Here is a 12,013-nt window from a genome sequence, read left to right on the forward strand (position 1 = left end):
TTTGGCGTATGGGCACTAATGGTATATTCCCAATTTACTAAGATCCCCGCCCGGGTTGCGCTGTATCAAAAGTGCAACCGGGCTCATTGAAACATATAAGAGATATCGGGTCGCTGGTACACTCCTTTAATCGCCAAGCTTCTAGGCTTGAACAAGTAATCGCATACGAATATAATTACTTCTCTATAGAGAATACACGAGCTTTTAATATATATGCCATATTATCGCTCGTGAACAGTTTGAAATATGATATTTGATTCGTTAGATGAAGTGGATATACGATATCCACTTCGAACTTACTGTGTATATCTGAGCATGATCGTGTTGTTGTCACGTCATCTATAGACCTTCTCGACCTTCGTTTACCTAATCTTGTTTCTTTTGTATATGCGTGGGATCGTGACTGCGTTGTGAACATGCTCTACACTGAGATTACTAAGAGCTCGTCAGTCTCCCTTGCATACCTAAGACATCTAGAACCATGGATACGATTCTCTAAGACAATGTTTCAACTAATACGACCTATCATGTCTTAACTTTCTCCCGTAGATTAGGTAGGATGGAATTATTTCTTTAAAGATCTGGATTAGTAGCCATTTTAACCATTCCAAATACCTACTAGGTAGTATTGAGACAATTAAAAAAGCTTGGTTCTTTGGACTAAGAATCTTGAAACTCGAGTGTTCAGATATTCAGGTATAAACGTATGGAAAACAAGTTGAAGTACGGGGAGTTACACAATAATTTAGATAGCAACGGCATAGGCTCTGATAAGAGCACACAACCGGAGTCCGGCACTAAAATAGACCGTGGTACTTGTGGTACGTGCGGAAAGGGGACGCGTGTGTGCGCCGAGTTGTCAGTTCCGACAGAAAAAAATAAAGTTATAGCGTGCCATTTTAAGCCAATTAAGGTAATTAGGTGACACAACGCTACCCAAGTAAGGGTCTCTCCAGCTCGTCTTGCGATGTCCGTTCAATATTCTTCAACTACTAAGTAGTAACCTAATTACCTAGCACCTTAACACCTTTTGACTTTCAACATCTCAACGTCCTGACACATTTCTAGAAACGGTCTCACGTTTCTTGGTGTTTTATTTTCTTACCTATTCGAAGACATACCCCCGACGATTAAACCCCTGGAACCAAAAAAAGAGAGACCTACATCCATACGAACCAGCGTTTAAGCTAAGCTACCTTACCTCATATGGCTACCCGCATCGAACGCCATGGCGCCTTATAGCAACGCCTACGTCACAGCCCTCAACAGTTCCTACGACGACAATTATGGCGGTGATTTCCAATCCATCTGCGACGACATATATGCTAGTAGTAGGAATATGTTGGGGCGAGCATGGGGGTACGCGAATGGACGAGGTCGACATACGGCTTGGGGCTTGGCAGTGAGAGGGGGACAACAGATCAGGAAGAATATGACGCGACGGCGCCTTCTCAGCTTCCCACACGCTCTTGTGGTGTTTTGGATGCTTGTTATGCTCTGGGGTGAGCGATGGATATTCGCGAGTCGGGTACGGAGCTGCGACTGGGACCATTGGGAAGATTGGGTGAGTTTTTTGGGCTCTGGACAACCTTACGAGCTCCGGACTTAGTTTGGGGGATGTGGAACGATGATATATTGACATATTCCTATTACACCACAGCCCGCTGGAGCAACACCGCATCGACTAATATTCGTCGCCGACCCTCAAATCATCGATCCTCACTCGTACCCCGGCCGTCCCTGGCCCCTCGACCCCTTAACCGTCATTATAACCGATAACTATATGCGACGGTCATACACACAATTACAGAAACAGCTACAACCAGACACCGTATTCTTCCTAGGCGACCTTTTCGACGGTGGGAGAGAGTGGAAGACGGCGCACGGAAACTTCGACGATCCCGAGTGGGCGAAAGATCACAGGCCGGCGGAAGAGAAGAAATATCTGAAAGAGTGGCATAGGAAATATGGCCAAGAATTTTGGCTTCAAGAATACATGAGGTTCGGCGACATATTCTTCGAAAATTGGAAGCTTGCAGGTTATACCCCGAGTCCGGGCCAGCGAGGACGAAAACTGATATCGAGTCTACCCGGAAATCACGATTTGGGTTTTGGAGCCGAGGTCAAGATTCCTGCAAGACATCGATTCGCCACATATTTTGGAGAGGTGAACAGAGTTGATGTGATCGGAAACCACACCTTTGTATCGGTGGATACATTGTCTCTAAGTGCTGATACGTCAGATATGAAGGATCGAATTGATTTGCAACCCATCTACGGTCCTGCTCAAGAGTTCTTGAAAGAGGTCAAGGCGACGAAGCGAAGGGCTGTTCAAAAAGAAGTGCGATTCTGGAGGGGAGATGTTGAAGAAGTACCTTTTGAGCAAAAGGTTGAGGAGCTCAGCACTGCTGACTACAGTAATCTGCCAACGTTAGACCTAGGAGAAAAGGCGCCTGATTTCCCAACGGTTCTTTTGACGCACGTACCGCTATGGAGAGATCCGGGAACACCCTGCGGACCGATGCGAGAGCACTGGCCTCCGACGAAACCACCTAAGGGGCAAACTTGGCCGGTTATCCCAGATCATCGGAATGCCATCAGCGTCTCAGGTGGATATCAGTATCAGAATGTTCTGAGCCTAGAGGATTCAATTAATCTAATTAAGAGCATCGGTAATGTTACACACGCATTTTCCGGAGACGACCACGATTATTGTGAACTTGTACATACGCCGGACCAAGAAAACGTTCGGGAGATTACGGTCAAGAGTATCAGTATGGCCATGGGAGTGCCGACACCGGGGTTCCAGATGGTTTCTCTATTCAACCCAATCGACGACCAAGGAAATCCCATCCCAGGATCGCCAAAGACTACGTTGCAGACTCACCTCTGCCTACTCCCTACACAACTCTCGACGTATATGACATACGCTGTTTTAGGGATCTTGACTGTTTTAATATTAATAGCGCGAGCATTTCTCGTTTCTACTCTTAATTTCCAGCCGTTTGCTCTGGACCCCGATCAACGCTCGTCATCGGCCATTCTTCCGATTTTTAAGGCTAAGGCCGAAAACGACGAGGGCCCTTACGATGCGAAGTCCGGCTCTCCCTGGACATCTTCAACTAAACTCCCGTCGGCCCGCGTATCGTCTGCAAGGACACGAGGCCAGTCCATCTCAAGCGCACTCAACCCACAAGTACGAGCGCCATCACCCAACAGCAAGGGCAAAGTTGGCCCGGGAAAATGGGGATGGGGCCAGAATAGGGGACCGCGGATTGAGATCAGGAGAGACTCGTACTACGACGATAAGAATGGCGCGTGGAAACCGGCGTCTCGGTCGAGGAGCAGGATAGGCGTGGTCGGCACAGAGATATGGACGACGAGCTGGAGAGTCGCCTGGATGGTGCTGCTGTTCTTCGCCTACCTCACATATAAGGGATGAAGATCGACTACTGAACCAAGCGCGATCGCGTATAAAATTTCGGGGGGTTGGAAAAGGATATGAAAAGAAAGGGGGATCGATTCACCACTTACTACTCCGCCACTCTTAATGGTACCACCGGTGAAAATGACATAGGTGGCGATAAACCATCTCTTCATCGTCGTAAGCAAGCGCCGGGCTAGGCTACCGATTCGGAACGAGATGAACATAAGACAGCATATGACATACGACCGGCAGAGAGTAAGCGAGATGGGGATCTTGGCCGATCGACCGAATGGGGGGAGAACTAACGATCGGTCTTGCTCGATCGGCCCGGACGGGTAACGGGATGAGACGAAATGGGTTGGGGTCCGGGTTTGGTCTGGTTTACTGTGTTCTGTATAATACACATGCATGCCTAGGTACATACGTACGTACATGTGCAGCGCGCATATATGTATGTATGCGTATGCACTACGCTTCGTGCCGTAGAGTTAGCGAGCGAGGAAGTAAGTAAGTGTCGAGCCTTGTGTAAATTAATGGTTAGGCGAGACACGAGGCGGGATGCATGGCGAGGCTGGGCACGGCAGGGTAAGGTAAGGGGTGGGTGGACGGATGTTTAATATACCACGAATCGAATCGCGTTTTGCGCTGCTTGTTTTATGTTTTATGTTTGGCGTGTGGGGATTCGTTGAGTCCTGGGTGTCGGGATTTTATGTACCCTTGTGCTGAGTGCCTGTCTTGGTATATTGCTTCGTTTTATTATTCTTTTGTTTACCTGGGTAAGGATATAATATGTAGTGTCTTTTTACTGCGATATAGGTATTGTGTGAAAGTAGGGATACAGAGAGCCGCGTTCTGTACCAGAGTTGCGGTTTATGGGGTACAGCACCGGGCCACGGGCTGGGGTAAAAGGTATGGGGTATCCCGTGGCGAACGCTCCAACGTCGAGCCTCCAACTCCGCCTTCCCTACTCCGACGCGGCCCGTATTTGGGGAGCTCGACGGCCGATCCTACTACGGTTTGTATGCCAACCCGGCCCTTGGGTCCCTATATGAGGGCTTGGGCGGGCGTTGATATAGGACTTGGGCTTGGGGTATGGGGTTGGGTGGTTAGTAATCCGAGGTATCAGATGTGAAGCTTAGCGCATGTGGATAGTATAGTATGGGGAGGCTATAGTCGTCCACTTGGGCGCATGGAGACTAGGTACTATTCGATCTTAGTCCTCCATCTTTTTCAATACTCACATGAAAAATTAGGGAAAATAAATCGCTTCAAGTCTAGGAGATTTACTACCTATGTAGGCACTCGCATCAGATTACCTACCTACCTACTCACCCCAGAATATACAACCTCCCGCACGCAAAAATGGCGTGAGGCACAAGTACCCGTCTCCAGGGTCCGTCGGTCTGACCGCGGGAGTAGTTCGGTGCCCTCCCCCTTGCCTCGCACTAAGTCCACCAACCCGGATTCCTCAGCCTCTCAGCTCGTGCCATTTCCTTCGCTTGGTCTAGTTACATATGTGCATATGTCAGCGGTGTCGCGCGCGTGATCTCCACTTTGCTCTCTTTCGACCTCTCGCACGAGCGATCTCAGCCTCTGCTTCCTTGGTAGTTTGGAGATCTAGCTACGAGTCTAGCCATGTACTAGTTACTACTCACTATACTCCATAGGTAGGTTGGTAGATACCTAGGTAGGTATATTGTATACCTGCGTATAGCGTATAGCACATGTCTAAACCTCCGGAGCTCCTAGCAACCTGCATAACATACCATACCATAACCACACCAGGTACACATCTCGTGCATAGCCACCCTAGAATCCAGAATCGATGCTAGCAGCTAAGTACGGCCCTTCAATTCTATAGCGCAGACATCCCATACCTTACCCTCCCACCTCGTAGATATGTATGGATGGATAATTCCGCGATTCCGGGGTCTGGGGAAACAAGCTTCTCCTAACCCTATACCATATGCAGCGTCGTCCAGGAAAGAGACTAGGTATAGGTAGTCAGTCCGGACACTGTCACGAGAAAAATTTTGACAACCTCGCTTAGAAGGGCCCTGGAGAGAGCACTACCGGCGTGCATGCGCACACGTACGTCTCGCCTGTCTGCATCCTGTCTGTCCGTCTTTCTACATACATGCGTACATGCTCCATGCTCTATACTCAATCCATACACACGCACCTACGTAAGGAATAACAAGATGAAAATCACCCGTACTAGCCTTTCGCTAAAGCGTCTCGAAACACATGTCTATGGAACGATATACGAAGAGCGGAGCAGTAGCCCTACACAAGCTAGAGGTGATTCATGTACAGACGGTAATTACATAGTACCAGGTTAGCAGCATGCAAGCACATTCGCCAAATCACCGAGTACCTACATCGATCCATACCCACTAAGTAACCAGTAGACATCTAGGCACGCATGTACAGAAAACTCCCTAAGCAAGAGACAGAGAAAAGAAATTGGAACGTTTAAACTTTTTTGATTCGCCAGGCGTGAACGGACAGACGAACACGACCGCCTATCTATCTATCCAAGCCTCAGGGGGTGAATACGACAGCAGAAAGAGTTAAGCTCAGATCTCCCTCCCTCGGGAGATCGCTGGTAATGTGATGTAGCCGTAGATCGGGGTTGCTACTACGACACAGCGGCGGTGGCGCGGATAAAGATCCAGGATGGTGATGGTGAGTAATGATGATGAGCTCCTATACTAGGTAGGTAGGGAGAAAAAAGGGGTGGAGTAAGGTAGGCCTGTTGCGGCTCCCGTAGCGATACGCCTTATGCCTTTTCTTTTTAAGGCGATCGCCGTATTGTGCCCAGAATATATGTGTATGTGTGTGTTGTGTGAACCGGTATTGTTGTTCCCAAGTGATGTCACCTGATCGTAGATGAGATGCCGCCCGTGGTGCCGCCACCGTCGCCAAACCGAAAAAAGTCGCCGTTATCCTAAAAATTCCAAAAGTGTGAATGATTTCCCCGGTATTCCAATGTTCCCCAGTTGCCGTAAACTCCGTCGCGTTGAACTCCTACGCTGATATATCCGATATGACGCCAAAGAACAGAAAACCTTCACGCCTCCTTTTCTAGAGGGGAGGTTGCAAAAATAGCCAAAGACATGAGCGGTCGTGATGTGACTGTCGGGAAGAGAAAAAAAGCAGATCCTGGCTTAGTAGCTGAAGTCAACATTACCCATACCCAATTCATTGATTATCTTATCCTCTTCTGATTGGCTCTCGCTCGGGCTAGATTCTGTATGTATCGTCTGTACACTCTCGCTAGTAGTCGTAGTCGTCCGGGACGCCTGTAGTTCGTGTTCCGGCGGAGGGATGCCGCTATCCGCGAATCCGTCGTCGCGTAGTTGTTGGAAGCTCCAACTCGGTTCGAAGTCCTTGCTCTTCCATGCAAAGGCCACACGTTCATACATCTCGTCGATCTGCTCCAGACTGATCTTGCTTGTTTCGTAAATCATGCCGTATACAAAGATGGCTGCAAGAATACAGAACGCTCCCCATACGTAGAACACCTTAGCCCCCAGAGCGGCATAACCAGTCCCTTCCTCTACCATAAACGGCGTTCCATAGGCGATTCCAAAGTTCAATAACCAGTTAGACGCCGTCGAGACCGACATGGATTTTGCGCGAATCTTAAGAGGGAATATTTCTGAAGTGACGACCCAAGCAACCGGACCCCATGAGGCTGCGTAGAAGAAAACGAATAGGGAGACGAAGACGATGAGAAGTTTGGCAACCAACTGGCTCTGTGAGTCGCTCGCTACTGTTGAAAATATCGCAATAATTAATTGGCAGCATGCCATGCCCAGCGCACCAACGATGAGCAATTTTCGACGGCCCCAAGTTTCCACAACGAACAATCCGGGGATTGTCGAGATGACGTTGATGACATTCATAACGAGAGATATCAAGAAGGGATCCGAAACACCTGCACTAGTAAAAAAAGTGGTTCCGTAATACATGATGAAGTTGATGCCAGTGAGCTGTTGGAGCATCTGGAGACCACAGCCGGTCAACGTTCGGCGGCCGAGATGAGGTGATCCGATGAAAATATCGCGGTACGACGCGGGTCCCAGAGCGAGTTCATAATCGTGGTTCGCTTCGATTTCGGCAAGTTCTTCGACGAGGGCAGGATGAGTAATATCGAGACGACGAAGGCGGCTGAGAGCCAGGCCGGCGGCATGTTTGTCGCCTTTCTTGATGAGAAATCGTGGTGTTTCGGGCAAGACGATTAGACCAAGACAAAGTACACAGGCCCATGTGAGTTGTAGACCCATAGGAATCCGATAGGCAGCCGGGCCAGCCATTTTCTGAGTTATGAGGTTGATGATAGATGCCGCCAATAGACCAAACGTTATCGAAAGTTGATATGCGCAAACCAACGTACCACGAATCCATTTCGGAGCCATCTCAGATTGATATAAAGGAACGAGAACGGATACGGATCCAACACCAACACCAGCGAAAAACCTATATGTCGTCATCAACATCAAAGATCCGGCAGATCATATCGAAGAAATCAATTGTGTAGACTTACCTCCCCGCTAACAACATCGGAATAGCATCGGCGCAGACCTGAAATATGACGCCGAAACTGAAAACGCAAATGGAACCGATAATCGATATTCGACGGCCTATCCAATCACCTAACGGGGCTGCGAAGAGTGCGCCGGCGACAGTTCCGGCACTTAGGATAGCGACAATGATGGAAGTCTGGGAGGGTGATATTTCTAGTTCGCCGTGGTCGTCTCGATAGCCGGTGTTGAATTGGCTCTTGAATGACTCCATAGCGAGGATGCCATTTATAGTTCTTTAAAAATCATCAAGTTAGCATATCGCGCCGCGAACCTAATTCCATCCAATACATCCAAGCCATTTAAACGCGATCGGGCGGGACGGAAAAGGGTCATGTCGTCGTTGCTCACCCTGTATCGTATCCAAATAAGAGACCACCTGTTGCAACAAAAAGACCGACCATGATGGCCGGGGCCGAAGAGCCGGCGACATTATCGGGTTTGTGCCAGCCCATGGCTATCGCCATGGTAATGGTGTTTCGACGTCAAACCAGCGTTGTCGGTTGCTATTTCGTGTTTCGATGTCGATGTTGAGGGTCTCGATCGGTTTTTGTGGTATCCCATTGATTGAGAGGATACCTTGGGATAGGACACTGTGGGTGGGAATCGATGAGAATCGATAGGATAGTGGGTAATAATAGAGTGCGAGTTGCAGGGTGGAGAATAAAGGGCAGCGCTGGAGCGCAGGAGCGCAGTGAGAGGGAAAAGGCGGGAGAAAAGAACCAGAGGGTCAGGATCAGCACGACACTGGCAGAACGCAGAACTGGGGGGGACGCCGGGGAGCAATGGGTGCACGAGAAAGAACGTGCGAGGGCCAAGAGGTCGACTAAATCTGATTGGTCTGAGGCTAGAGTGGATGGTGTCTAAGCGAGTCCAGCCATGGGGTCGCGATTCAACGCCCCCCCGGGGGAGTTGTTGCTGAACATTGAATTTGGATTTCCATCCTGGTTCATCCATCCAGCCTGCCAATGTCCAACATCTAGCATCCAGCACCGTCAGTACCTAGTAGTATCCAGCATACAGCGTCCAGCATATCGTTTGCTCTTTGCTGCAGGCCTTAATAGGTACCATACTTTCAGTATCAGTACCAGTACCAGTACCAGTAACCCCCCAGACCTGCCAGACCTATCAGTCGAGACCCGTGCATCAAGCCACCTAGGCAGCGTCTTGTAAATGTACCATGGGATGTACTATTTATGTGTCCCCGACTCCTTTCGGGTTAGCTTCTAGCTAGGCAATCGCTGCGACTCGCTGAATTGTCTCTGGGCTGAACCAGTTTGCTAGCGCACTAGCCTCACCTAGGGATTTCAATCGTATGAGATGGCTGCTAAGACCAGCAGCTTAGGCAAGCAAGGATCACTAACAGCACCACTAACAACACGGGTGCCTAAGCACCTACATAGGTGTGTTAGTGGGTGAGAGAAAAAAGAGTGATAGCCCCTATTCATTCCTTTCTCGTCGTTACCCTCGTTCCGCGATGTAGGTATGTATGTATAGTCGTACAGTACCCCGAGTAAGGCGAGTGAGATGCGACTTTGTGGCGCTCCAATCGGTAGACTCTTCCAGTGTCAGAAAAGCATTGATGAGCGCCAATCCGCTGCGCAAAGATACATCCGCTCACAAGGCCGCGCCATCGCGCATCTTAAGCAACATATATGGAAAAAGAATACTACGAAGTATATGTAGTAGGTAGTAGGTACTCGGCTCCGAATGGTTGAATCACAAAGCTGATGAAGCCCTGCATACCATAGCAAAAGGCCATGTACATGGTACGTTATTGACAAGTCTTAGTAGCCTTTTGGCATCTACACTTGCAGTTATCCATGTGCCAACAGACGACTCGGATATTGAAATTCGGGCGACGGGAGGACAAGAAGACTAACCCCCTATCGCCATCATAGGAACCTTAGCCTCTTGGGCATTGTTGGAGGCGTTCGATAGTAAAGAGTCGCTACACGCCAATATATCGGCTAGCCTTTTCCTGATTCTAGTACCTTTGCAAGGTGAGAGATGAACGGTTTTCTCTTCCTTTCGGGAAGGATTCTTAGTACTTTGCACGGGCAACCAAGTTGATACCTTGTAAGCAGGCAGGCAGGTCGATAAATTTCCTCAACCAAGCCGTCCCTTAAGAGCTCGTAGAACGAGTGAGATAGTGTGATGGCACCGCATCGTCATACATCATTCCATTACACCTCAGCCCAAGGTTGAGGAACAAGGCGGTCTTAGCAGGCCAATGAATAGTATTCTCAGCCCGGAAACTCTCTGATCCATATTCTGGGCTGCAGAGTTGTCTTAGGTTGTTGTAACACAGCATGGAGGGGGGGGGAGCTGGATGTCGGTGATGTGACTAAATTAGATAATAATAAGCGAAGAAAGATTGCAATTCCTGCAGTTCCCTAGCGTCATAAGCAAGCCATGGGGTAACGCTAGGTATTAGACCAGATGAGAGGATGAGAGAATCGAGAAATGGCGGTGATTCCACAGAAGTGGCTCCATTGGGACTAGGTTCCTGGGTAAGATGCGAAGATGGAAGCCGTCGATGTGTGATAGCCCATAGGATTAGATGGTTGACAGCTAATCCAGGGGTCCCCCCTTACACGGCGAGCAGGACGAGCTTCGAATAGTCATTCTCGACTTACTATTTAGAGAGCTAAGCATGGTTTATCGTACGGGGTGGTGAATAGTTAGTACTATGCGCAGCCAACAGCAGTAGCCAACAACAGTAGCCGTGGATCACAAGGAGGACCTTTGCGGGGAAATTCCTCAAATGATCGCTCAACCCTCCTAGTCGTTCCTTGTCGTCCCAAGCCTCCACGATGCGACGAGCAATAGTGTGGCAGCAAACGTGGAGACTCCACGCGAATTGAAAGCCCAAGCTTCTTCCACTTTAGGACTCTTTTACTAGTAGTGTACTAGGTACTAGATACTAGGTAGTTTTAGAATGATATCCTGGGATTTTTTGTCATTTTTTTTTTCCATGTTAGAGGCTTGGAGGCTCTTCAGTTGACGTGCCTAGCCAAGCCTTCTTGTCGTTGTTAGATTGATTGATTTCTTGTTCTTAGTGATGAATAAAATTTTGGAAGCGAGTCCCGGAGTCTTTCCCATTCCGAAATCATCTGATACAAGAAGAATACATGGTACATGAGGTAAAGTGCAGGCAATGCAAGTGTATTTTGAAGTAGAAGGTGCATTGCACGTCTCTTACCATCTGCTCTTACCCAGGGTCGAGATTTGGAATATTCAACCTTTTTACCTGTGGGTCTCGATACATGTACCGAAGTACTTCATTTATATCGTCTGTTTTTTAACTTGATGAACTCGATTTAATAAATCTCTACATTTCATCCATTACCAACTACATACCAGCTACCAAGATACCAAGATAATCGGCTTGAACATTTTGACGGTAAATCCCGATATCCTTCCGATAATTCTTTCGTACGAGTAGTGGAGCCATCCTTTAGTGGTTTTCTTTCCCTGCTATTGTCTAAAGGATGTTATAGCGAGGGAGTCCCTATATGTGATTGTCACCAAGTACATTTCTTCGCCCACGAAAATGAGTATTGGTTTATTTTTCTTTCACAAGCAAGATGTGGACTGGTTCTAGTTATTTTTTAGCGAGCTATAACTATTATCGCTAGCCCCTAATACGTACCGGCGTATTCGGCATCGGATCGATATCAAGCCGTCGTTACACTTGAAGGATCCTGTCCGCAGCCTCTGAGCCTCAAGAAGCGTCAAACTTGCGTAAGTAGATGTTATGTTAATAACAATTTCCATACCATTGAGCTGGAATATTAGGTACGAATTCGAACAGCATCGGACACCCTAGAGCTACATAGAGCCAAGATTCCGGAGACAGTATATTCTGATCCCGAAGAGATCAGCAACCAATCGTTCCCCGGAATGGACGCAAGTCATCGCCATCCAATTATACTATTCCATGTGCTATCCTCGCCGCAAATGCGCAGGGCAATTAATACTCGATCCTGCGTCT

General features: G+C 48.3%; 2 protein-coding genes across 2 annotated transcripts; one reads left to right on the forward strand and one right to left on the reverse strand.

Annotated features, from left to right (window-relative positions):
- Positions 1-973: 973 nt before the first annotated feature.
- On the forward strand, positions 974-4,065 carry GGS22DRAFT_172319 (uncharacterized protein). The gene is made up of 2 exons (XM_047962734.1): positions 974-1,564; positions 1,661-4,065. Exons 1-2 carry the CDS (start codon positions 1,229-1,231, stop codon positions 3,440-3,442), a joined length of 2,118 nt encoding a protein of 705 aa, XP_047815335.1. The 5' UTR covers positions 974-1,228; the 3' UTR covers positions 3,443-4,065.
- Positions 4,066-6,183: 2,118 nt separating this feature from the next.
- GGS22DRAFT_58933 (hexose transporter) lies at positions 6,184-8,339 on the reverse strand. Its single transcript, XM_047967484.1, has 2 exons — positions 7,980-8,339; positions 6,184-7,912 (listed from the first exon to the last, which is right to left on the reverse strand). The coding sequence occupies exons 1-2, from the start codon at positions 8,228-8,230 to the stop codon at positions 6,598-6,600; spliced, it is 1,566 nt and encodes a 521-aa protein (XP_047815336.1). The 5' UTR covers positions 8,231-8,339; the 3' UTR covers positions 6,184-6,597.
- Between the last annotated feature and the right edge of the window lie 3,674 nt (positions 8,340-12,013).

The sequence above is a fragment of the Annulohypoxylon maeteangense genome (assembly GCF_022496945.1).
Source record: "Annulohypoxylon maeteangense strain CBS 123835 unplaced genomic scaffold GGS22scaffold_19, whole genome shotgun sequence".
In the NCBI taxonomy this organism is placed as follows: domain Eukaryota; kingdom Fungi; phylum Ascomycota; class Sordariomycetes; order Xylariales; family Hypoxylaceae; genus Annulohypoxylon; species Annulohypoxylon maeteangense.